This window comes from Malus domestica, chromosome 11, assembly GCF_042453785.1.
Source record: "Malus domestica chromosome 11, GDT2T_hap1".
NCBI lineage: Eukaryota > Viridiplantae > Streptophyta > Magnoliopsida > Rosales > Rosaceae > Malus > Malus domestica.
This window is the reverse complement of record NC_091671.1, coordinates 2,260,654-2,283,872: the sequence shown is the minus strand read 5'-3', so window position 1 is coordinate 2,283,872 and position 23,219 is coordinate 2,260,654. Positions and strand designations below refer to the sequence as shown.

The following is a 23,219-nucleotide window of genomic DNA, read 5'->3' as shown; positions in this document are numbered from 1 at the left end:
GGCAAACCTTATGGAGGTTGGTTTTATTAAACTATGATGTGATATTTGATCTTTGATTAATTAATGTGGTTAGATGTTAATATTGTGCATCTTTAATGCATTGAATATATTAGTTGATGTAGTTGAATAATTGTTGGTTGAAAGCAATGTGATATATGTGGAAGATGAATGACAATCTTGGCCGCTAGATTGTTTCGTTAAATAGACTGGAACCTAGTGAATCATATCATCAAGTTCCAGGAATTGAATGATTTTGAAACTCTATGTTTTTCCTGTTTAGAAGATTCAAGACAAACAAAACCTCATCTTAGGGGCAAGAAAATATAGTGAAGAAGTGTAATCGATGTGGTGGGACAACCCACAAAAGCCAAACTTGCAAGAATTCAATTACACTCTGTTCCAGCGCATGATTGTGAATGTTTTGCTTTGGGATTTATTACTTTATTGACTTTTATATTATTTGAGTTTAAGAACAAAAGATGCAAAGAGCTTATATGATATGTTTGCCAGTTTAACATATTGACTTTCAAAGCTTTGTGTTTTCAGATTATTCATGCATTAGTGTTCAAATATTTATTACTTAAAAAGGGTTTTTGTTTTTAATTCTTGCTTTCATCTTGGTTTAAACTTTAAAGGTTGCAAACATCTAAAGGTGTAGTTAAACGTTGCAGACACCCGAAGGTAGTTTAAAGGCTAATTTCTTAAATTCATGGGGATTAATTTTTCAAATTGGCGCCAATTTGCCAAAAATAATGTGGGAATTTGGAAAACTCTCTCATTCTATATTCAAATCTACAATATTATACTTGTGTTTTGGTAGTTGTGCGAAACCCTAATATTATGAATATATGAGAGTAGTGGCTATAACTTTATATGGGGTCTAAAATTTGGTTATCTGTCCAAATTTCCCCTCAATAATTACATTTATTATCTATTTAATTCATCTTCAAATTTGATACACAAACTTGGTGTTTCTAACATTTCGGATTGCGACACTTCTTGAGTCCTTCTTGAGGAAACTTTTGAACCAGTGTGCAGAGAGTTTCGGATATCTTTTCAACCCATTGTTGTAATCCACATAGTTGATACCAAATCGCACAGCGTATCCTATTTCCCATTCAAAGTTGTCCAGTAATGACCATGCAATGTATCCCTTCACTTTGGAGCCATTTCTACACCAAACAAAAAGTAGGAAAACTCAAAAAATTCAAGCCAATGTAATGATTAAATAAGGGGGGGTGCTTTTCACGCACCTCCTTTTACCCTTACACATCCTTGTTAATTTTTGTTCATTGATGCACTTCAATTCATTCGATTCGATAATCGAAAAAATTAAGAGGAGTGTGTGAGAAGTAAAAATGAATAGATAACACCACATTTGAATAACCAAAGTGTGAGAAGGCCAACCATATATAGTGTTAATAAACACTTACTTGATTGCAGCTCGAACGTAACATAAGTGGCGATAATAGTAGTCAACTCTATTGGTATCATTAAGGGCTTCCTGGAGTGATAATTTAGGATCATTGAACTCGGATACACCTACAATATAAGATAGTTAAAATATGGGATACTCCAGAGTTTTCTACAATTTTTGTTTTCATATTGTATTTCACACCATTAATGTGAAATCTTGATGATGCAATAATTAAGGCAGTATTAGTTACGTACCACTTTCAGTAATGTAAATGAGTGGATCATTATACTTCTTCTTTATGTAGAGTAAAAGATCATAAACTCCTTTTGGATAAACGTATAACCAATCTGAAGCAGTCTGCAACTCGTACGAAAATAGTTTAGACCTTTAATAGTTATGTTTGAACAGGGAAAACAATTGAATTAAAAAACACTAATATATTAATGTGTACCGGTGGACCAATTGGGACGCCATTAAGCTCAACTGCCACAACATATATGAATATTAGAATCTAATTATATTGTAAGAACATATTTTTCAAAGTAAAAAAGCTAAATTTCAACTTGTGCTCACTAGTAACTTTGACATGAGAATCTGTTACGTAGCTTGCAGGTAAGGAAGAATTATCAGGTACGTCATTGCTTGAGTATCTAGCAGTATAATAATTTAATCCAAGAAAATCAAATGACCCAGTTAGCAACATGGATTCTTCGTTGGTGAATACTGGTAATCGATTTCCAACCAGAGATCGCATGCTCTGTGGATAATCCCCACTTGTCAATGGCTCCATAAACCTACCCAAAATCATGGAAATTTCAAACTCATAAGCCTAAATTATAGGTATATTGTCGACTTGTCCCAAAAACTTGTATACAGCTGCCAATTTTCCTTTGAACTTTAATTTTAGATGATTACTCTTAAAACTTTATAAAGAGCCAATTTCCTCTCTGACTTTGGATTTTAAAATTTTTTTATCCATCCATTTTGCCTTCATATAGTGGTCATGTGTTTGCCCACGTGATCAAGATGGATGTATAATTAGATGAAAATTTTCAAAAGTCAGAAGGGAAATTGGATAATTATAAAAAATCAAATTGATAGCTCTATACAAGTTCGAAGTGCAAATCAACAAATACATCCAAATTTTATTGATATGTATAAACTAACAATATACTTACCATCCAAACATAAAATCCAATGACCGTAATGCAGCATGTTTATCTTCCTTTGTCTCCGAAGCAGGAACAAACCAATATGTATTCAATGTTATTCCGATCAGACCCTTTTGAAATGCCTACACAAGAACATGAATTCGATTATAGCCAGAAGGAGATACAACCTACTACTATTTACTTGTGTAGAATTCTCAACTAGGACCTAATACATATTAAGAAAAACAAAAAGAAACAAATTAATACACCTGATATTTATCTTTGTACACTTTTACAGCAGCTGCATGAGCAAGAAGGAGATGGTGCGTCGCCAAGTATGGTTCGATTGCTGAATCTCCGCCGAGACAATTCCGATTTTGCCAATAAGAGCAACGCCCCGGTGCTTGAGACCCAACTGCAAAACCATTGTTTGAAACACTATGTGGCTCATTCAACGTGGTCCATTTCTTTACTCGATCACCAAATTCCTTATAACAAAGCTCTGCATAGTCTCTAAAATGATTGCTGTATATACACATTTAAGACATATTATATATACCGCCACAAAAAAAACTTTATTCCACTATGTAAGTTGGCTGTATAAATCATAGAATGTCAATATTTATTTAAAATGGGCAGTTAGTTGTAAATTTGTTCACTTACATAATACGAGGGCTTAAGAAACCACCATATTCGTGTTCCAAAGCTTCAGGAACATCCCAATGAAAGAGTGTCACAACTGGATTTATACCTATATATAAAAAATTTGATTAAATTAATATTTTAATACTGCATGTAATTCTTGTTATATATTATTATTGGATAATAAAAAAAATGTTATTCTTATCACATTTGTGTAACATTTTTATAGAAATAAGACTTACATGTATGGGTGGACATCATCTCGAGATGTGATAGAAATATAGTAAAAAAATATAATAAATGTAACATTACTCGTATAAATTTTGTGTGCCTAACATTAATTTTATTTGATATGTAAATAAAGTAAGAGAAGTCACCATTGCGTAGGAGTTCATCGATGAGATTATTGTAATGTATGATTCCCCTCTGGTTCACGCCGCCGCTTAACTTTCCACCTGATGTTTAGTCAAAACAAGCAACTAAGCAAATAACACAAATTTTCACAAAAAAATAAAAAAATAAAAAAAATCAGTTGTTATGTAACGATATTGATGATTGGTCTCAAGACTCCGAACCAAATAAGATAATTCATGCTACTTACTACCGTTAATTTTCTTCACTTGTAAATTAGAAATTTTAAATTTTAAAAATGACAAATTTCACAACAAATTTATTTTGGGCCCCTTTGTGTAAATGTATCTATTTGTATAAATAAGAACAAAAAAATACGATGAGTTGTTTGAATCAACTTACTTGGTAGCAATCTGGACCACGAGATAGAGAACCTATAAGCATCCAACCCCATGTCCTTCATAATCCCCACATCTTCCTATATAAATAATAACACAAAAAAAATTAAAAGAAAGAAGCTCAAAGTGAAGGTTCTTGTTTTTCAGTTTCGTTTGTTTCCATAAGCTCCAAAATTCTGTGATTATTTAACCTTATAGCGGTGATATTGATCAACAGCAACATCTCCATTGCTGCCATCTACAATTCTTTCTGCATTTAACCAAAATTTTATTTGGAATGAATGAATTCAATTTCACCAAATAATAGTAGCTCAAAATATTCATAATTTTAACTAATTGGTAATTAATTGACTAGAGAGACCTGGATGGTCGTGCGTGTAGGTATCCCATATGCTTGGTCCTCTACCATCTTCTTTTGCAGCACCTTCGAACTGAAATAATTTCACACAGAGCCAGAGGCACAACTTAGAGATCGATACAATGAAGAGATCGATGCCGATATTCATGCATATGGATGCTAATTGAAACAAAAACAAAACCTAGTACTAATATAAAGCAAAAGACAGAGTAACCTCCGAAGGGAATTGACCTGATAAGATGCCGAAGCTGTGCCAAATATGAACCCTGGTTCAAAACTACTTCTGCTGAGAGAGCCACAATGAATGGGCGGATCAGTACTGGCATCTGTGTCATTTGTCAATGCAACGCTAACTAGTAACACCAATAGTAACAAGCATACGATCCAACATCGTAATTGTAATGCCATAGTTTTGTGGTACAAGTATCTTCACGGGGTGACAGGAATCAAACACGAGACTTTCGAACACGAAATTATGAGTGCACGAGTGAATGCTCAAAAACTAGTTCAGCTGTACACTGCCCTTACAATTGCAGGAGAAAAGCCTAAGAAACAGTTTAACTGGTACAAAAGAAGGGCCTGAAACCATGCCAAGAAAACAGAATGGGGAAGATCAGGAAACATCGCATCGCTTCATATATAGCAACAAGGGAAAGTATGGTGATCTAGATAAAGGTCGGCTTTTAAATCAAAAGATTTGGCTTTTGTCATCAGATCCTAATTAAAATAAGTACGTAAGTAGATTTTTTATGAAATTTATATTATCTCTTCGTATCTGATTCCGACTTTTAGTGCTTTTGGTGAATTGTATTTGTCTTCTTGTCATTGTCACATGGTTTGCGTGCGAACATTTTGTCCATTCAACTTTCTTTTAAGTCTTAAGAAATTTCAAAGAAACATTTATTCTATTCGTTGAAAGAGGGCATGAGAATGCTAAATAATTACATTTTTAATGTTTAGTGTGTTCGTACTTGGAAAAGTTTCATTCCTAATGGATTACAAAGGGGAAAGTAAAACCCTTAATTCACCTCGGAGCAAACCTGAAGTTGGTATACATCAAACAGATGATAAATTTTTTAGTGTGCCCAATATTCTAAAAGATGCTAGACGCTAGTCGAGCAGCGGGCGCCTAGGCGGATTAGGCGGATTTAAATAAATCCATTATATTTCGTTAAAAATAAATGTCTGTTTATACTTTAAATATATATAATTTCATCATAAACTACAAAATAGAAAGACATATATATTATGAAGTATTGGAACATAATGATCACATGGAGAACAAGCATATAATGTGTGTTCATTTAAGTATTCAACAAGTCTCTTATAATTTATTGAAAAATAAAATAAAATGCAAAATAAAAACTATCTATTTTCTGTCTAAATGAGTTGCAACCTAGGCGGGTCTGGGCGGGTTAGGCAGGTGCCTAAGCCGTCTAGACAAAGTGGCTTCACAACTTGTACAATAAGTGAATGGCTCTTAAGTTGGCTAATTGTTAGGTTTACATCACAATCACTCTACTATCGAAACTCTAATTAAGATCCATTCCAAATTCTATTGGTTTTAAAATGGGAAAATTTGAAATATGTCCAATTTTATAAGTCTACTTTTGAAATATGTCTAATTTTCAGTTACTTTTGACCCATATCAAAATACCCCTTTTAAAATCCTCAAGGACATATTTAATTATTTACATGGATGAAAATATGAAGAAATAAGGATGTAAATGAATGAGTACGAGATAAACAATCTCCAATGAAAATATTCAAAACCGTCCTTACCACCGTATTTTCCTATATAAAAGAACTATAGAACTTCCAAGGAAGTGGAGCAGCTGTGTCTAGAGTATCCTTAAAAATCCGTACGTATAGGGGTTGCACAATGATTCCATAATTGGGGCCGAGATTGATTCTGGGTGAACAGAAATCCCACTGCTGTGGGCCGCGCAACAACTTCTATCATTGACCAGACAAGGCCCACATAATCTTATTCTTTTGTTTTTTTGAATTGATGGAAACCAACGATTCAGATAAATTTTTGATTTTGATTCTGATTTTGATTCTTATTGTTTTTATCAATGGTCACAATACTTTAACTAAATTAATAATGATTTTTTAATCTTTTAATCCTTATATTTGGAATTATATCTTAAAGATTTCTATTTGAGATAATATTCTTTTAAGGACTCGAATATTCTCTTAAAGTATTTAAATGAGTCATCAAAGGTGGTGGTGGAGTCCTAAAAATAGGAACTCTAGTTGAAGATGCTCTTTTCCGTCTTATAGTTAAGATATTTCTAAGAAACATATGTTCTGTTTGCGGAAAGAGGGCATGGGATTGCTAAATAATTTCATTTCTCATGTTTAGTATGTTCATACTTGGAAAGTTTTCATACGTAACGTACTGAATACAAAGGGGAAAATAAAACCCTTCATCCACCTTCGAGCAAACCTGAAGTTGGTGTACACCAAACAAAAAATAAGGCAAACTCTTATCACACAAAATAGCTCCACAACTCTTATAATGAGTGAATGGCTCATAAGTTGGCGAGAGTAGACTAAAAGGATTACAACTAATCACCATTGTTACTAACCAAACTCTAATTAAATTGCATTTCAAATTCTATTGATTTTAAACTCCCCAAGACATATTTACTTATATGGTATTAGAATATGAAGGAACGATGGATTAAGAGGAGTGTTGAAGTAAATGATTGGGCATGAGATAAACAATCTCTTTATGTTAACATGATACATTTATTTACGTGTATCTTATATCTAAAATTGATTGGACTCACATAATTAAAGCACTCCTTAAGCAAGAAAGGAGCCACGTTTGGCCCAAGAGGCCGATTTCCCCACACGGTTTTTTATTTTTTGAAAAAGGGAACATATTGCATATTGCAACCCAAGTGATAAACATAAAAAATGAAAAATAATTAAAAGTTTAATTTTGGTTCCAAACTTCTCACGTTTCTTAACCCCTTGTCCTCATCTTCTCCTCCTCCCCTTTCAACCAAAATCAATTGGGGTTTCAAAAACAAGTTAGGATTCAATGAATCAACCATCAAAATTTGACTCTAAAACTTCACTCCACAAGCAATCTCTTGTCCTCTTGTCCTCATCTTATCCTCCTCTCCTTTCAATCATACTCAATTAAATTGGGGTTTCAAAAATAATGTTGGGGGTCAAACGAATTATGTATCAAAATTTGACTTAAAAACTTCACTTCACAAGGTATTTTGTATGAATTTACTTCATTAATTTGTTTTGGGCATTGTAATTTAGAATTTAGCTTTCCACTTTTGGAGATTTTTTATTCTATGATCTCTCCAAATTACATATCAACCCTATGTGTGTATATATAAGTGTTTTGTTTGGTAAACGGCAGTGTTATCCACAAATTCCATTTTACCATTTCTACAGTTCTCAATTTTCGACCGTAAGCGAGTGAAAATGAATTGAAAATGATCAAGAGACAAAAATTAAAAGGAGTGTGTGGATAGCACACCCTTAGTAAATTATTATAGTTTTTTAATTTGTGATTTTCTTGTTGAGGAGGCCACTATCCATATAGATGCCTATCTCTATGGTTGATTGGGCTGTAAACCATTACGGGGTGGCTCAATGGTTGAAAACGAATTTCAGGCCTGTATTTTACATGTTACGTATTTGATTAAATTCTCGGCGGTGATGAATCACAAGATGATGGCGAAGGGAGGCAAAAATGTCTCTGTGAGTCTTTCCAACCCTTGAAAATGTCTCTGTGAGCCCATCTTCCCAGGTTCTTCAACTAACAAATAATAATTAAATTAAAAAAACCAAAACCACCTCCCATTGGTTGAATCCAAGAGCCACGGATCGAGAACCCACAACCGTCGATTCGTCTCGCCGCGTCATCACCCCGAAACTTTAACACGAAAACACAAAATTTCAAACTTCCCGCGATTCCTCTCCTCTCCAAATCGTAAATAAATACCCCCAAAGCTTCCGCCACTTTCCATCCAATCGAAATCGAAATCTCTCAAATTTTCTCGAGAAACAAACATATCCTAAGCCCTTCAAACTTCCACTTTCATTTTTCCAGATGGCTCGTACCAAGCAGACTGCTCGCAAGTCCACCGGAGGAAAGGCTCCAAGGAAGCAGCTGGCAACTAAGGCTGCTAGGAAGTCTGCTCCGGCGACCGGTGGAGTGAAGAAGCCCCACCGTTTCAGGCCGGGAACTGTGGCGCTGAGGGAAATCAGGAAGTACCAGAAGAGCACTGAGCTCCTGATCCGCAAGCTTCCGTTCCAGAGACTTGTGAGGGAGATCGCACAGGACTTCAAGACTGATCTGAGGTTCCAGAGCAGCGCGGTGTCGGCGCTCCAGGAGGCGGCCGAGGCGTACTTGGTGGGTCTGTTTGAGGACACCAACCTCTGCGCTATTCATGCCAAGAGGGTCACCATAATGCCCAAGGACATCCAGCTTGCTCGCAGGATTAGGGGCGAGAGGGCTTAAGAATTCCTAAATCTTAGGGTTTTGAATTTCAGCAGAATGTAGTGGGATATTTATGATTTGTAATGGGTTCTGAAAATTGATATGTAAAGTCGAAACCTTGGAAGATTTATGGTTAATCGAAGTTTGGTTTCATTTATGCACTCCATGTGGTTGTTAAATTGCTTGCTTAATTCAACCTGAATTAATTTTCTAAATTATTTATACTTTTGTTGGTTTGAGCAAGATGTGATCTTTTGCTTGATTGATCTGCTTTGTGATTCTATCCATGAAAGTGTTTGATGGTGTTTTGATTTGATTCAATTGAAAATACAGGATAAAATTGCTATGTCAATATGTACTACTTGAGAGTATTGACTGGTTTGAACTTGTAATGGGGGATGGATCTGTTGGAACCGAGACTTGCTTGGCTCCTTTGAGCATCATTGTTAGTTTCTTTGTTGTGGGTCTCAGTGACGGATCCTCTTGAATGCACCACGTTGCGATCATAACGTACTTCTCCATATTCTTGATGTCTCCCATTGCCTCATCATCATTCTGGAATAGCAGGTGCAGTTTGATTTTCTTGTAGCAATTGCACGCCCAATCCGCTAGAACCATTTGATCTTCATCCTTTGCCTCCTTGTCAAAGTTCCTCCTGCAGCATATAATCTCTAGCAGCATAATGCCATAGCTGTAAAAATCGACCTTTGCTGTGATAGGCATGTTTTTGAACCATTCTGGTAGTAGTCTGAGTCTGGTTCACTTTAAAAAGTTTGGCCAATCCTAAGTCGGAAATTCTTGCTGTGTAACAGTCATCTAGAAGTATGTTCTGAGGCTTAATGTCGCAATGTATGATTTGGGTGCTGCACTCCTCGCGTAAATACAAGAGCCCTCTCGTGATTCCTAAGGCGATTTCCTTTCTTCGATTCCAGTTTGGCCTCGACTTTTCAAAGATAAAGCTTGCTAGTGAGTTGTTGCTCATAAACTCATACACAAGAATTTGGTGCTCTCTCTCGTTGCAGAATCCCAGTAGCTCGACTAAATCCCAGTGATTTGTTCTACTGATTGTGCTCAACTCAACCTTGAATTCCAAATCAAATTCTTCAATCATAACGTTTAATCTTTTGACAGCAACACATTTCCCCTCATCAGACCCCAATACTCCCTTGAAGACGGTTGCAAAAGCACCACGGCCTAGTTCTTCTTTGAATCCATTCGTAGCCTCTTCTAGCTCTTTGTGAGTAAAATTTTTCAGATTCGTGATTTGATGAGGCTGACCCACCTTTGCTTTTCCGTAGTAGAAGCGAGAAACAAGAAAATAGGTTGTTAGCAATAACAAGAGGTTTAGAAATCCTGAGCTACTCAGCAGCACAGTTCCAACCATGATCAGAGTTGAATTATCTTTCTTTTTCATGTATCTGTCACCCGACCTCAAGGTCGAATTGTCTTTCCTTATTTTGACAAGACCTTTTACGCCATTGATGGGGTCGACTCTCCCGTTCAAAAGAGGGCTTCCCTTAAGCCAAAACTGTCCATTTCTGAAATTGGCCACAGCACAGAAACAATCAGCTAGGCAAGCCAGTGCGGTCACCAATCCTCCGTTACAACTTCATACTTTTCGTATTCAGACTCAGGCCAATCCGTGTTTTGCATTTCTTGAAAATGAAACTGATCCGTCTCTGGTGACGCAGCATCACAGCTTTGCGAAACAAAGTCCTTTTTGCATCCTTTCAAAACATCATCTGGATCAATGAAGCTATAACCAGGCGGACATTGTCAAATTATTCCTTGGTCATGTCTACATATGCTGTTGTAGCCACACGCGCCGCCGCCTTTCTCTTGCAGAATTGTTATGCAGATATTTGGCGATATGAAGGACAAACTAGTCCAAGCCATGATTGCCCCCTGCAGCACTTGTGCCAGTGCTTTTTGGATAGACATAGTGCCTCAAAACTCCATCATAGTCAACAGTTGCTCTCTGGTAAAAATCTTGGAACGAAACGGTGTTGCTTGATATCATATGAAGTATGCTTCTGTTCCTTGCAGTAAGGTAAATAGAGCCAGACATGTTGTAGATTACCTGAAAACAGCTATCCTTGGTGTCAGTTGACCAATAGATAGTAGTATTTGCAGAATCCAATGGGAAATGTGTTGTGTAAAGCAGGAGTTGTCCATTGGATTGTAGCGCAAAGCGGAATCTTCCTTTCGAGTAATTTGTTGGCGTGTAGCGTGCGATGATTATGCCCTTTTGATTTAGAATCTGCAAAGGTAGGATTGTGTCGGTTGGCTGATCAAAACTCTGCCACAAAATGGTTGAATTTCGGTTAGCCAAAATGAAATTTCCAGTGTCGAGCATGGCTGCGTAGGAAACTCCTGTACCAACAAAATCAGCAACCGAAATTTGTTTGCCTGTTGCAACGTCATTGAGCATAAACCGGCCATCTGCAGTGAGTTCAACTGCGGATCCTTTTGAGACTAGATTATCACCGTTGGCTGACCAGACAATAGTTCTTTCGGGTATTTTGTTAAACCATATGGCCAGTAAGAAGCCATGTTTACCAATTTCTCGGAAACTGAAAGCAAAGTCCCCGGATGGTGAGGCCCAGAAAGACTTATTGTGCAGTGCAGTGAGGGTTGATCCTAATGAGATATTTTTGGTTTGATCAGTTTGAGCTGTGGTGAAAAATGGCAGCAGTAGAAGGAGAAGCAGAAAGCACAAAGGAGATGCTAGTTCAAAAGCCATGATTGGAAGAATGACATCCTCTAGGGACGGAGGAGTTGATGGTGTATTGACAATTAATTTGAAGTTTAATTGATATTTGTTCTATGCACAACAGCAACTTCTTTTTTCTACTATTATTCAATTTTCCACGAAAATTGACCAAGAATTTTCTATATCATTTTAATTACAAAATCCAAAAGCAATAATTTTGGATAGGCCTATTAATATATAAAATCATTCTCGACTTATGGAGAATGTGTTAAGAGTAAATGGAATCAAGGAGGCGAATTTCAAATGGCCCTTTTCCTTCTGCACACTCTGATGTACCATTTTTCGGATTGAAGAAATCAAAGGAGGTGAAGAAAAATAAATAAACACGAGTGTCCGGAAATCATTTCCCAATAGTCATCCAAAACCTTTAGATATTTCTGTTGTGTTCAAATCAAATTTCTCTCTCAACTTTCCCAAGAAACAAACACAATAGAAACCCTACAAACCTCCAAAACATATTGTATTTCTCAGAGACAAGAGCCCTCTTTACAAATCCTAGGGCAATCGCCGTTGACCTTGCTTACATACCAAATACTAGCAAATTCGAATAATCTACTAAGACTAGTATGTACTATGTATTTCTATATTTATAGTTTTATACGCATAATTTATCATACACGTATACCTGTTTGAATGTACCTAGACACTGACAACTACGTTTTATCCAACACATTGACAATCTCGTTTATTAAAATAAGCTGTTGGTTTAATCACGGAGGATTGGCATTTTTGTATCATTTTTGTTCAGTGTTTAAATAAAGCGTTTACCTGTAACTTGCCTGATTAGAATTCGACATATAAACAATGAACTTTGCCAGTATTTTCTTGTCTGAGGTCTGTTTAAATAAGCCTGGTACAATCAAGTTGCATTTTATAATACTAGTATTAGGTGGCCAAATGAAAAATCAAGACACTGTTGGATTCAGTCTTTAAGTTGAAGTATTTCTAACTTGGATTGCTTTATGCAAAATTTGAAGTAGCATTTTTTCTTAGCTGTATATATATATGTGTGTGTATATGTATATATACATACACATATATATATATATATATATATTGCTGCAATTGCAAATGCTAGAAAATGTGGTGTTATAGCAGATCAGAATTTTACAAATGAATGCAGAAATCAGACAATCAATTACATAGCAAGAAATCATTCTTCCTTTTTCATTCGGATGTTTTAGAACTTTTGGTGCATATGGATTGCGAAGGATGCGAATGGAGGGCAATATCTCTTTTCTAATTCATCATTTTTGTCTCACCAATCTCGTTAATTTGACGTGCTGGTTGTACCGCATTGTCACAAAATTAATTACAATATTGGATTATGCATATGAGAATATGCATGCAGGTGTGGATAGCTTGGAAACAGACATGGAAAAACAAAAGGCGACGGTGACGGGGTATGTAGATCAAAGGAAGGTGTTAAAGGTTGTGGGAGAAGAACAGGGAGGAGGGCCGGATTTTGGCCGTTCCCATACGACGGCGAATACTATCCGTATGCATTTCAATATTTAGACGAGTCTACGTATTCGTCTTCCTACAACTACTACATGCATGGCTAGAACGAAAGAGTGCACGGATGCTTCCCTGACCCGTTATAATCAACCGTCGCTGATAATACTGTACATTTCTTTAGTGACGACAATGTTCATGGTACTGCACCTTTATGTGATCAAAACAAGAATAGTTCTTTCTGGTATTTTGGTAAACCAGATGGCTAGAAGTCGTATTTTGAAAATGTAGAATTAATTATGTACGTCAAACATGCAATAGGGGTGTTGGAGGCATCTAAAAAATGTAAAATATGTAAAGCATAGCATAATTAATGAATTTGTTTATGTGAATCTTAATCACTGAGTTTTCTTCAAGTAGACAAAATTATGTCGAATTTTATGTGAAGAAAAATGATTTTATAGGGCTAAAGTTTAACAAAAGACACAAATAGTTTATACGAAGCTGTTTCAAACGAGATCAAATCTTTTGCACCCAAAACAAGTATGATCTCTTTGTGGTCCCAATTATTATTTGACACATACTACATTTATGACAACAAAGTTAAAGAAAAATTAAGTTTATAAACACGTGTTAGTCAATGTTTAAGGTCATAGAAAGGTCACACCTATTTTATTTTTAGTACAGAAGATTTGACAGACCAGAACATAAATGAAGGAATAAGCCGTTGGTACAAATTCAAAAGATTATCCACCCGATTAAATAGTCGGGTATGAATGTGGATGATCCGACTGAACCCAAGCCACCCAGAAAGCGCGCGTACATAGCACCAAAACAACATAACATGGCGGGAAAATTAAACCCTAAAGAAAACCCCAAATTCAAACCTCTCAATTCGCACACCGAAACTTTCATGGAAAAATACTTGGTCAGTCTCAAGCCCTCGTCTCAAAATCCCAGCAAACCTATCTCACGGTAATCACGAATTGACAACCTTTTTCAATTCCCCTGCTTTAATTCTGTATTCATTTTCAATTGAGGGTTTTCGTTTGTTAAGGTGCAGATGGAGTCGGAGCATGATCGAACTGAACGGAAGATTCGAGCCCAATTACCGCCATTCTGTCTCCGGTTTACTCATGGAATCATATTCGGAGGTGCCCAGTTAGTTAGTTTTGATATTCCCGAGTTTATCAGTTAGATTAGTTAGCTGCATTTTGCAAGTACATTAATTTGTTTACTTTGATGTTTGATGTAGCTTAAGAAATTTCCGCATTTGTACCACGTCAATGGCGGACCTTGTCAAACCCATGTATGTAATGTTACAAACCCGGAAAGCAGAAACCCAATTTGTCATGATTATTAAGATTTAAATTTTTATTATGTTTGTGATGTTTTCAATTTTGTAGTTGAATTGGATCGACAATGAAGCGTTTCTTTATCGCCAAGCGCCAATCACAAAGTCAGTAATGTCTATTTACTTATGTAATTCATCTGTTGTGAAAAAAATTTACTCATTTAGACATCTTTTCAGGCAAGGAATCTCTGCACTGGATTTTGACCAAAAGGTAAATACATTTTGAGTTGGTTTTCGATTTATTTCATTTTGTGTTTCTGTGTTCATGTGTGTGTGTGCATGTTGGTTCTACTTTTCACTTCATTTCTTGTATTTACATTTCGTTTTTTCTCCTTGATAAATTTATATTTAGGGAATATACCTGGCATCTGTGACAAAATCAGGGTGCTTAACAGTGCATGATTTCGAAACTCTTTATTGCCAGAGTAATGAACCTTTGCACCGTAAGTTCTTTCACTACAAATTTTTCTCTTATTTCGGCATATATTTGTTTTGGCAGAGGCAAACCTATCCTTATCTAGGCACTGCTCATAATTTCTGAGCATATTACATTGGTGATGCATATTATATAGTCTGCTGGGCTTGTACAACATTGCACAAAACCAATGGATACAGTTCAAATGCACAAGCCTTTGTGTACATGCATTTTTTAGGTTTAACAAGTCTCATAGCTTTGTCCTTTTTCCCTTGAGCTTATAGTTGATGTTCAATGAAGGATGGAAAATAGTACTTAATTTGAAAAGTTGTAGCGCTTATTATGATTTATTAAGTGTGCTTGCAAATTACTGGTTGACACTTGTGCTTTAGAAACCCTCTTTTAATTAGCTCTTTTGTTCCTCCTTTCTTGCTAGGCTTGAAGGAAGATGAATCAAAACATGTGGTGCACCTTTCTTTCGATCAACAACTAGACTTTGTTCAGTGGAATCTTGCTAACCAAGATGAGGTTTGAGTTCAATACAAGTTTTACGATAGATACTGTTAATGTAATAAGGCTGCTTCATTGTGCTTTATTTGCAGTCGTGACTCCACAGAACTATATACATAATGGCTTTTCTTTTTCCAACTGACAATTTCTCATGCTTATCTTATGTATGCATAATTTTCAGCCTGTTACTTTTATTCTACACTAATGATCCATGGGGTTATTTTTACTGTGTATATGCTTATATTCTTCTTAATTGAAAACAAATGGATTTGTAGTATGTTGTACTGTTAGTTTAGAAACCTCCTTTATGTTGTTGAGTACAGCACATTTAAGGTTGATTTGTTTTAATTGGTTTATCTCTCGTGGGTTTCTAACATCAGGATTTTCCTAATTTGTTTATGTTAGGTTGTTTGCACATCTACAAAAAGGAATGAAGTACTTATATTTGATATTAGTTATATCTCATCTAAACCATCCCAGGTAAGTTTCTCTCCCTCTCTTTTCTTGGTTAAGAGATAATTTAGAGGAATAAAAGCGCTCAATTGTACTCACAGACATAGTCACAGGCGCACAGATACATACGTACCCCATGCATGATTTAAATGAGAATAATGTGAATTTTTAGATTTGCAGTTCCAGTCAGGCTATATAAACTTTGATATCTGATAAGCTTCTCTATACGATACGTTTGTGGACATCTATGCGATAAATACTTATATTTGACATTAATCCTTATTTTTTGATCCAGGTGTTAAGGACAAGACATAGTGTTTCCGTCTTTGGGTCTAATATTCATAAGGGCCTTACTGATACTGCTTCTACTTCACTTGATGATTCCAGGTTGGTGAAATAAAGAGACAACGTTTTTCTTGGGACCATTTCCTGACTTTTGTACGTATTTTTTACTTCTATCAGTTATATTGTCTTTCTAAGACGGCCTTCCTTTTTTGGTGATTTTAGAATACTGGCTTCTGATACACATGGTGCAATCAACGTATGGGACAGAAGAAAGAGCACATTTCCATGTCTTGAACTCACTACAGATTCCCGTGGAACCCTTAATAGTATCCAATTGAATGTGGAAAATCAGGTCTGTAACAATTCACAACTTTTTCTTCAATCTTTTACTTTTACATATATATGGGAACTTGAGATATGCACATCTTTTAGGAAAGCATGTAACCATGCTTTTGTTTCTTTGTGTTATGAACCTAGTACATAATAAAAAATTATGTTTAATAACAAGAAATCATCGTGATTATGAATGAGGACTACTCGTTCAAACTTATATATGTATATACTCTAGATTTCTAGTTATGTCAATTATCTTAAGGTGAAAGATCATTTAGGAAGAAATATGTCAGGCAAGGCATTTTCTTAAAACCAGGAACTCAGTCATCATAGTTCAGAGGGTATGGTAATTCCTTTCCAAGTTAATTGTGATGACCCAAAATTGAATTTAATTATTTTTTGCAGTTGCATGAAAAAGAAAACTGGAAGGGTCTAAATGATTAGACGTAGTGTGGTGCACTCTTTAGTCCCTATATGAGTGAATTTTCTCATAGTTTTTGTGTGAATATAACATAAAAGAGATTCATAGAAAGACCCAAACTAACTAGTTACACAATAAGAGAATAATGCTTGGAAGTCTCAATTAAGGATCTTGAATTATGAAGCATGATCTCAGTCGATATCCTATGATTTCTCCATTCCATGAGTAAATTTTTCCTCTAAACAGTTTTACACATTTTTTGTTCAGATCGTTTTTGGAGCTGGAAAGAATGGATTTATTTATATATGGGATCTTCGTGGTGGAAGAACATCTTCTACTCTTCAGAGTAATAAAGAAGTAAAACAACAAGAACTGAAAATCAGCACCCTGACACAATCCTAGCAGTTCTGCAAAATGATAGTACTAATTTTCTGTTTCATTTTTTTGGTTTCTATAGATACGTCATCCACCTCTAACATCATTGAAGTTATCATCAATGTTAGAGAAAATTGGGCCTCTGAAGGTATCAAATATGTTTCTTATTTACAAATACTGTTTTAGGAAAAAGAAATAGTATTGTTCATCCAAATTTTTTATGCATGTAAGGTCAATCATAGATTCATAGTAGACCTAAGTTATGTAAATGTCATGTTTTGCGTATTTTAATTTAGACAACTAAATGTTCTCATTATATTTCAGGCACAATCAGACATTGTTTCTAAGGAGATACAATCCATAAATCTCGATCCATCCTGCCCGCATCAGTTGGCATTCCACCTTGATGATGGTTGGTAGGTTTGGGAAGGAGTTTTCTTTCCTGTTATGATTGGTGTTGATTAATTTTGTATGCTAATTTTTGAATAAAAAACTTGCCTCTGGCTGCAAGTACCTAACAATATGAACCTAGCTGGAATACTGTTCTGAATACGTCGGACGCATGATAATTTATCATTCAAGAAAATATTTTTTACAAGAGATTTGGTTCGGTAAAAGGGAAATGTAACTTAGAAAACAATAGGAATGTGTGCTTGACATGTGACAATTCTTTTGGGGGTAAAGCAACTCTTCAACACATTCAGGACTTGCAGGGCTTGCTGGACTTGCTGTACTAGACAATACAGCCTTTAATAATTTCCCGTTTAGAATATGATGTAGTTTTTTTTTACCGAAAGCATCATTCTAACGCACTCTCCATTGCTTCTTGCTTGTGCCTCGTTTAATGCAGGTCAGGTGTTTTGGATGTTTATAATTTTCAAGTTACACATATTCATTGTCCTCCGCCTGCTTGGTTGTAAGTGTTACTCATTTAATATCATGTGTTAACTTTAAAAGCACTATAAATTTGTTTTTAATAGCTCTATTTGTTTAATGTTTCCTTTCATTCTGATGGTGTAGAAATGATTCTGGTGTGTCAGCTGATCTGTTATATTTGAGAAAACCTTCATGGCTGCCAATAAATTCGGTAAGGACTTACCACTACTTGCATACTCCAAGTCATTTCTAAAGTGGTTGATTACAATCGGTGGTACGTGGAGGCTGTAGCAATCCCACAAGATTTTCATTTTCTTGGCCTCAAAATTTATTTTTGTTGTGTCGACCACTTGTATTGTACAGAAAAGTCTTAAATCTGTCACTTTTATAATGCAGATCTATGTGGTTGGATCATCAACTGACAGTGGGATTTATATTTTGGATTTCTATCCCAATTCAAGCTCTCCTAGCCATGTGGACTACATGTAAGAAACTCTACAACTTACCAGTATGTCAATTAGCCATCAGGTCTGCCTAGGCATAAGGCCTAAATTATAAGGTTGGTTAGATAAGAACAGTAATGTGACCATCAGCCTCTGCGGCTGAGGGTTTCTTATCGAATACATAATCTGAAATGATATGAACATTCAGCAGAACTAATAGCACTTTTTACTTTCGAAGGATGGTTAGATAAGAGTAGAAATGTGATGTTTACTTCACTTGCCTTTTCCCCTTCTCCTATAATTGTCTCATTTTCGGTTTGGCCCTTGTGGGAACGTTGTTTATTTTGCATTTTGGTTAACCATATGTTTCTTAATCTTGTAGAGACGATGCACAAAATCTTTCTGGGGTAAAGAATCAAGATAAGAAAAACAGGTTTCTTCCATTGTCAGAAAGAGTTACGGCATGTGCAGTTCATCCTCTCAACAGTACCATTATTGCTGGAACAAGGGTATGTATTCTCGAAAGCCTACTTTGTGATTCAGTTTTTCAAATCCTATAGATTCTTTAAAATCCTATGACATGGTTTCTACTTTCTACTCCTATTATACACACGTACGTGAAGGAAAATGGTTTGCGATGTTGGAACGTGTCTAAACATTTGACCCAACCTGTGCTTTCAATCTATTACTTTGCAGTATTTCCTTTATGAATTAATTTCACCATGAATCTTGTATTCGTACACCTTTATACAGTATCACTGATGAGTTTTCGTTGTTAATACATGAGGCCTGATACTTTATGGATGATTGGTTTCAGAATTCATCTTTGCTCATGATTTCGCAAAGTCACAAGTCATGTTAAAGTGAACAACTGATGCTATGGCGACTTGTATCTCTCTACCAGTGTAGGCAGAGATGTCCAGTGGTCAAGAAACAACTGCAAAATGCTTAACCCCGAGGCTCTTATGATTTGTGCAGTTCATAATTTGTCAGTTCATAATATCCAGGGGACCAGAGGAAGAGTAGACGTATTTTCTTTTGTAGATTTTATAGATTGGAGGATTGTTGTAGATTGTAGTGAATAGTTTGTTTGAGAAGATTTCAGAGATCGTGAAATTGTACGTTTTGACCCAAAATAACATATACATTATTATGGATGAATATTTTTGTCTATGGAGATCACAGTTGGTACTCGAATCAATATGACAATTCTCATTAATAATGCAATTTTGCACTGCAAGATCAAAACTGAAATTGCAAGAAAAGATTGCACCAAATCTAGTGTTTACGGACTAAATTTCAACAGACATGACCATGGGCTATATTGTTGTAGCAACAACAGTGACAAATTGGAAAACTGATGATATACAGGACTAAAAGATAAAAGCCGAAAGACACACGGTTTTGAAAATCTTCGTCTACAAAAAGTAAACAGGACTCAGAAGCAACACTTCATGAAGATGGCTGAAAACTTTTGGCTGGAACGGAAAGAGCAACAGCACCATAATCCGGCCTAGAGAATTTCCTGTAAACTGCTTGAAGTTTACTTTCCGCTGCATTCAAGTGAAGGCCAACCAAGAGCTTGGCACAGTCCCTGTTGCATTACAAAGAACACACCCGAATTAGTAATATACACAACTGTTTTGCAAATCACAGCTATACCACACAGATTCCAAATGAAATTTACCTCAACTGGTCTTCAGAATAGCCAGTGTGGTGCTTCAAAGTTTCAGTCCAGAAAGGATTCTTATTGAGAGTATAACGCGCAGCATAGACGGCGGCAGCAGATATCATGGATGGGGAGTACAGAATGATAGTTGGATAATGCAGGATTCCGAGCTCAGCTAGAAAAAAAACCATGTTCTTCGTCTGCATTAGATCAGTAAGTAAATTAGTACTTGTCGGTTCAACAAACAGAGTTTTAATGTTTCTGTTTTACTGAAAACCACAGAAAATTAACTACCTCCTCATCAGGCGAAACAGAAGCTTTGATGTACCGAGACAGGAAGACATAAGGGGTGGGAACTGTCAAATACCACTCCAGCTTCCCCAGGATTTCTTTCTCCATGCGTAGTATCTGATCGCTGGTGTATGCATAGTCTGACAAGCAAACAAAGTCATTCACCTGCATATCGAAAACCCCATTTCAGATCAAATTCCAACTCTCAAAATATGATGTCACTAAAACAACTCAAGGAACACTACCTGTGGAGCCCATATTTCCTCATATTTGGATGCTATGACCATAGAACTAATACCAATTAGCTGAAGTTCCCTCCTAGAAATAATCTTCTTCGAAAGGTACCGATCAATTATGTTTACAGTCAGGTAAAAGGTTTCAGGCATCAGTTCAAATTTCCTGTGAACATCTATCAACCAGTCTATGAGGATTGATCTCATCTTTGTATTTATGTCTGGCTGAGAATCCATGTAGTCATGAACACGGCTATCATCCTGCATTCCAAGATTTCATTTGGTAAGATACGAGATAAGGAGAAGGGGAAGTTGATGACTAGAGGAACAGAATACAACATACTTCAGTGAGCTTGTAGAACTTGTATAAATCATCAATGTATTCCACCACTGCTAATTCATCGTTGACATCAGCTGAATCGATTTCAACAATCTTTTCTTTTGGCTTGATGTTCACTCCAAGAGCCATAGCCTGCAGCAAACAAAAATTTCAAATACTCCAACAAGGAATATTTAAAAACTCAACACCTGTTATGCCAAAAGAAAACCAAAACTGACCTTGCTTCGAGCTGTGAGGATCGAAGTCAGAGTCTTGACTTCCTTCCGCCCTTCTTCAGGCTTGCATCGATTCACAGGTGTTGGCTTCTTCTTTTCTTCTCCTTCATCAGAACTAATAACAACCACAGCATCAGATTTTGGCTTGTCAATTTCCTTCCTGGGAACTACCTTCTTGGCAGGAACACGCTTTCGATTGAGAGCTAGCTTATCATCAAGTACCGGCAGCACCACAGGGTTCTATAATTTAAAGAATCCAGTTCCATGAGCACAATTAACTCCAAGTTTCAAAAATCAAAATCCATAAGAACAAAAATAATGTGGCAAAAAGCTGTGGTAAATTATTATTACCACATTGTTAACTCCTTTTTCTTGTCCCTTTGCTATCAGTTGTGCATGAAAACTCCTGCAAGTCAAGAATTTAGTTGATTGCTTGTGTGTTTGCGGAAGAGAGAGAGAGAGAGAGAGAGAGAGAGAGAGAGAGAGAGAGAGAGGAGAAAGAGAGAGAGAGAGAGAGAGAGAGAGAGAGAGAGAGAGAGAGAGGAGAAAGAGAGTAGAGACCTAGTGATGGGGCGATTGCCAATGTCCTGAAGAACTCGCCTGTCCCTTCTAAGTGCATCACCACCTTCAGGAAAAACAAACGCGAAATACATCAATATCGAAGAAACCAGCCATTAAAATATAAAGATTTCCCAGAAAAAAAAATCTGAATCGCTACAATACAACAACAAGAAAGAACACGAAATACTTCCAGAATAAAAAGCCCCAATTAATTAACCAACAGTAAACCAAATACCCAGAAGGAACCCATCAAATCCAACACTCCGAATTAGAAAATATGAACAAGAAAAGAAACGGGCAGATCAAAATAAACAAGAAAATTGATAAACCCCAGAAAAAATTGCATCAAAAGAACCCAGAAATTTAAATGGAGAATTGAACAAAACCCAGATAGAATCACATCAAAAGAACCCAGATTTTTAAATTTAAAAGATTCAAATTTTCAATTCAGAAATCAGAAATGGGATCGGCGAATACCTTTGGGTTGCTGTGAAACAACCGCTGGTTTGGCTTCCTCCATTGATGGCTGAGATCTCCTTATCGCCCTCTAGAGTTTCCGGATTCAGTGACTTTTCAAAGGAAAATCGCCTTCTTTCTTTCCCTGCTTCGCTCTGCGCTTTGCGTTTCTTGTCTCAGGAGCCTAAAAGCAAAGCAAACGGTAATATTTGAAGCTCGCGAACCGACGTTAGGCCACAACGGTCGAATTCTTTTATTCGAATTTCAATCGTTGGATTTTGGTGCACGGCTGCAATTCATTTTTGAGATTGGTTTAAAATCGTGGTTTAATTGGTAATTCAGTCATATTTGGCATTTGTCAATGCACAAATACGAACTTGGGCTGTTTTTACCATATAAGCCAAAATATGGAATTTTTATTTTATTGGTTTTTAATGAATTAATTGAATTTTATCTTATGACATGGACAAGTAATTAGGGGGATGTTAAAGAGATTACCTACTTAAAATCATATTCCGTGATCACATGATGTGGAGGTTGAGGGAAAGCTTTAGTACAACGAAAATGTTGCTTCTTTATGATTAGGTTCGAGTCGTGAGAACAACTTCTTTGTAAAACAATGATAAAACTGTGTACGATAGACATTCCTTCGATTCTCGCAAAACTAAGAGTCTTATTGATTTAAGATCGCCATTTTTAAGATGTGGAAGTTGATTGTTGGATTTATCTTAAATAATTTTAAATGAAATCCAACAACCAATCGTCTCATTGTATAGCCTATAAAATATGGTCTAAAAAATTTATCTGGAGCATACAATATATGTTCATAAGGGAAAACCATCTAATTTGCCAATTTTGGGCAAACCAACTTCCCCATATGGGTAAAGATATGGGCCTTGAGTTTCGTTGTTTTGGACCTCTCCCCAATGCACCTCCTCAAACCTGGCTAAAGCCCAATAAATTTGGG

General features: G+C 36.1%; 4 protein-coding genes and 1 pseudogene across 5 annotated transcripts; 2 read left to right on the top strand and 3 right to left on the bottom strand.

The window, feature by feature from the left end:
- Nucleotides 1–761: 761 nt before the first annotated feature.
- On the bottom strand, nucleotides 762–5,086 carry LOC103447126 (beta-glucosidase 12-like). The gene is made up of 13 exons (XM_029087898.2): nucleotides 4,549–5,086; nucleotides 4,321–4,390; nucleotides 4,151–4,209; nucleotides 3,964–4,039; nucleotides 3,588–3,665; nucleotides 3,232–3,319; nucleotides 2,838–3,093; nucleotides 2,596–2,711; nucleotides 1,991–2,211; nucleotides 1,869–1,900; nucleotides 1,672–1,774; nucleotides 1,434–1,542; nucleotides 762–1,172 (listed from the first exon to the last, which is right to left on the bottom strand). Exons 1-13 carry the CDS (start codon nucleotides 4,723–4,725, stop codon nucleotides 947–949), a joined length of 1,611 nt encoding a protein of 536 aa, XP_028943731.1. The 5' UTR covers nucleotides 4,726–5,086; the 3' UTR covers nucleotides 762–946.
- Nucleotides 5,087–8,319: 3,233 nt separating this feature from the next.
- On the bottom strand, nucleotides 8,320–11,638 carry LOC103447149 (G-type lectin S-receptor-like serine/threonine-protein kinase LECRK3; annotated as a pseudogene).
- Nucleotides 8,405–8,955, top strand: LOC103447125 (histone H3.2). The gene has a single exon (XM_008386300.4). The coding sequence runs from the start codon at nucleotides 8,405–8,407 to the stop codon at nucleotides 8,813–8,815; it is 411 nt and encodes a 136-aa protein (XP_008384522.1). The 3' UTR covers nucleotides 8,816–8,955.
- A 2,141-nt stretch (nucleotides 11,639–13,779) lies between the features above and the next one.
- Nucleotides 13,780–19,684, top strand: LOC103429830 (uncharacterized). Of its 2 annotated transcripts, none has more exons than XM_008367955.4 (18): nucleotides 13,780–13,997; nucleotides 14,086–14,176; nucleotides 14,278–14,331; nucleotides 14,429–14,481; nucleotides 14,554–14,587; nucleotides 14,729–14,819; nucleotides 15,228–15,319; nucleotides 15,707–15,781; nucleotides 16,050–16,141; nucleotides 16,262–16,391; nucleotides 17,061–17,150; nucleotides 17,251–17,316; nucleotides 17,493–17,584; nucleotides 18,019–18,084; nucleotides 18,189–18,255; nucleotides 18,441–18,529; nucleotides 18,870–18,996; nucleotides 19,305–19,684. In XM_008367955.4, exons 1-18 carry the CDS (start codon nucleotides 13,795–13,797, stop codon nucleotides 19,347–19,349), a joined length of 1,557 nt encoding a protein of 518 aa, XP_008366177.3. In that variant the 5' UTR covers nucleotides 13,780–13,794; the 3' UTR covers nucleotides 19,350–19,684. The 2 variants fall into 2 exon arrangements, with proteins under 2 accessions (XP_008366177.3, XP_017186283.3); XM_017330794.3 differs by having other exon boundaries at nucleotides 13,782–13,997; nucleotides 14,080–14,176.
- On the bottom strand, nucleotides 19,673–22,619 carry LOC103429831 (G2/mitotic-specific cyclin S13-7-like). The gene is made up of 9 exons (XM_029087896.2): nucleotides 22,274–22,619; nucleotides 21,797–21,860; nucleotides 21,587–21,641; nucleotides 21,239–21,475; nucleotides 21,024–21,152; nucleotides 20,693–20,941; nucleotides 20,451–20,612; nucleotides 20,175–20,356; nucleotides 19,673–20,081 (listed from the first exon to the last, which is right to left on the bottom strand). The coding sequence occupies exons 1-9, from the start codon at nucleotides 22,314–22,316 to the stop codon at nucleotides 19,940–19,942; spliced, it is 1,263 nt and encodes a 420-aa protein (XP_028943729.1). The 5' UTR covers nucleotides 22,317–22,619; the 3' UTR covers nucleotides 19,673–19,939.
- Between the last annotated feature and the right edge of the window lie 600 nt (nucleotides 22,620–23,219).

What these genes read in the sequence shown, in the direction of transcription:
- LOC103447126 (XM_029087898.2), bottom strand. Translation starts at nt 4,725, where the DNA reads ATGGCATTACAATTACGATGTTGGATCGTATGCTTGTTACTATTGGTG. An exon ending in CTACACGCACGACCATCCAG is followed by an intron (nt 4,210 to 4,320) that starts GTCTCTCTAGTC and finishes GGTTAAATGCAG; the next exon opens with AAAGAATTGTAGATGGCAGC. An exon ending in TACGTTCGAGCTGCAATCAA is followed by an intron (nt 1,173 to 1,433) that starts GTAAGTGTTTAT and finishes TGTTTGGTGTAG; the next exon opens with AAATGGCTCCAAAGTGAAGG.
- LOC103447125 (XM_008386300.4), top strand. Translation starts at nt 8,405, where the DNA reads ATGGCTCGTACCAAGCAGACTGCTCGCAAGTCCACCGGAGGAAAGGCT.
- LOC103429830 (XM_017330794.3), top strand. Translation starts at nt 13,795, where the DNA reads ATGAATGTGGATGATCCGACTGAACCCAAGCCACCCAGAAAGCGCGCG. An exon ending in GCGGACCTTGTCAAACCCAT is followed by an intron (nt 14,332 to 14,428) that starts GTATGTAATGTT and finishes TCAATTTTGTAG; the next exon opens with TTGAATTGGATCGACAATGA. An exon ending in ATCTTGCTAACCAAGATGAG is followed by an intron (nt 15,320 to 15,706) that starts GTTTGAGTTCAA and finishes TGTTTATGTTAG; the next exon opens with GTTGTTTGCACATCTACAAA.
- LOC103429831 (XM_029087896.2), bottom strand. Translation starts at nt 22,316, where the DNA reads ATGGAGGAAGCCAAACCAGCGGTTGTTTCACAGCAACCCAAAG. An exon ending in TCCTCACAGCTCGAAGCAAG is followed by an intron (nt 21,153 to 21,238) that starts GTCAGTTTTGGT and finishes TGTTTGCTGCAG; the next exon opens with GCTATGGCTCTTGGAGTGAA. An exon ending in TATTCTGAAGACCAGTTGAG is followed by an intron (nt 20,082 to 20,174) that starts GTAAATTTCATT and finishes GTAATGCAACAG; the next exon opens with GGACTGTGCCAAGCTCTTGG.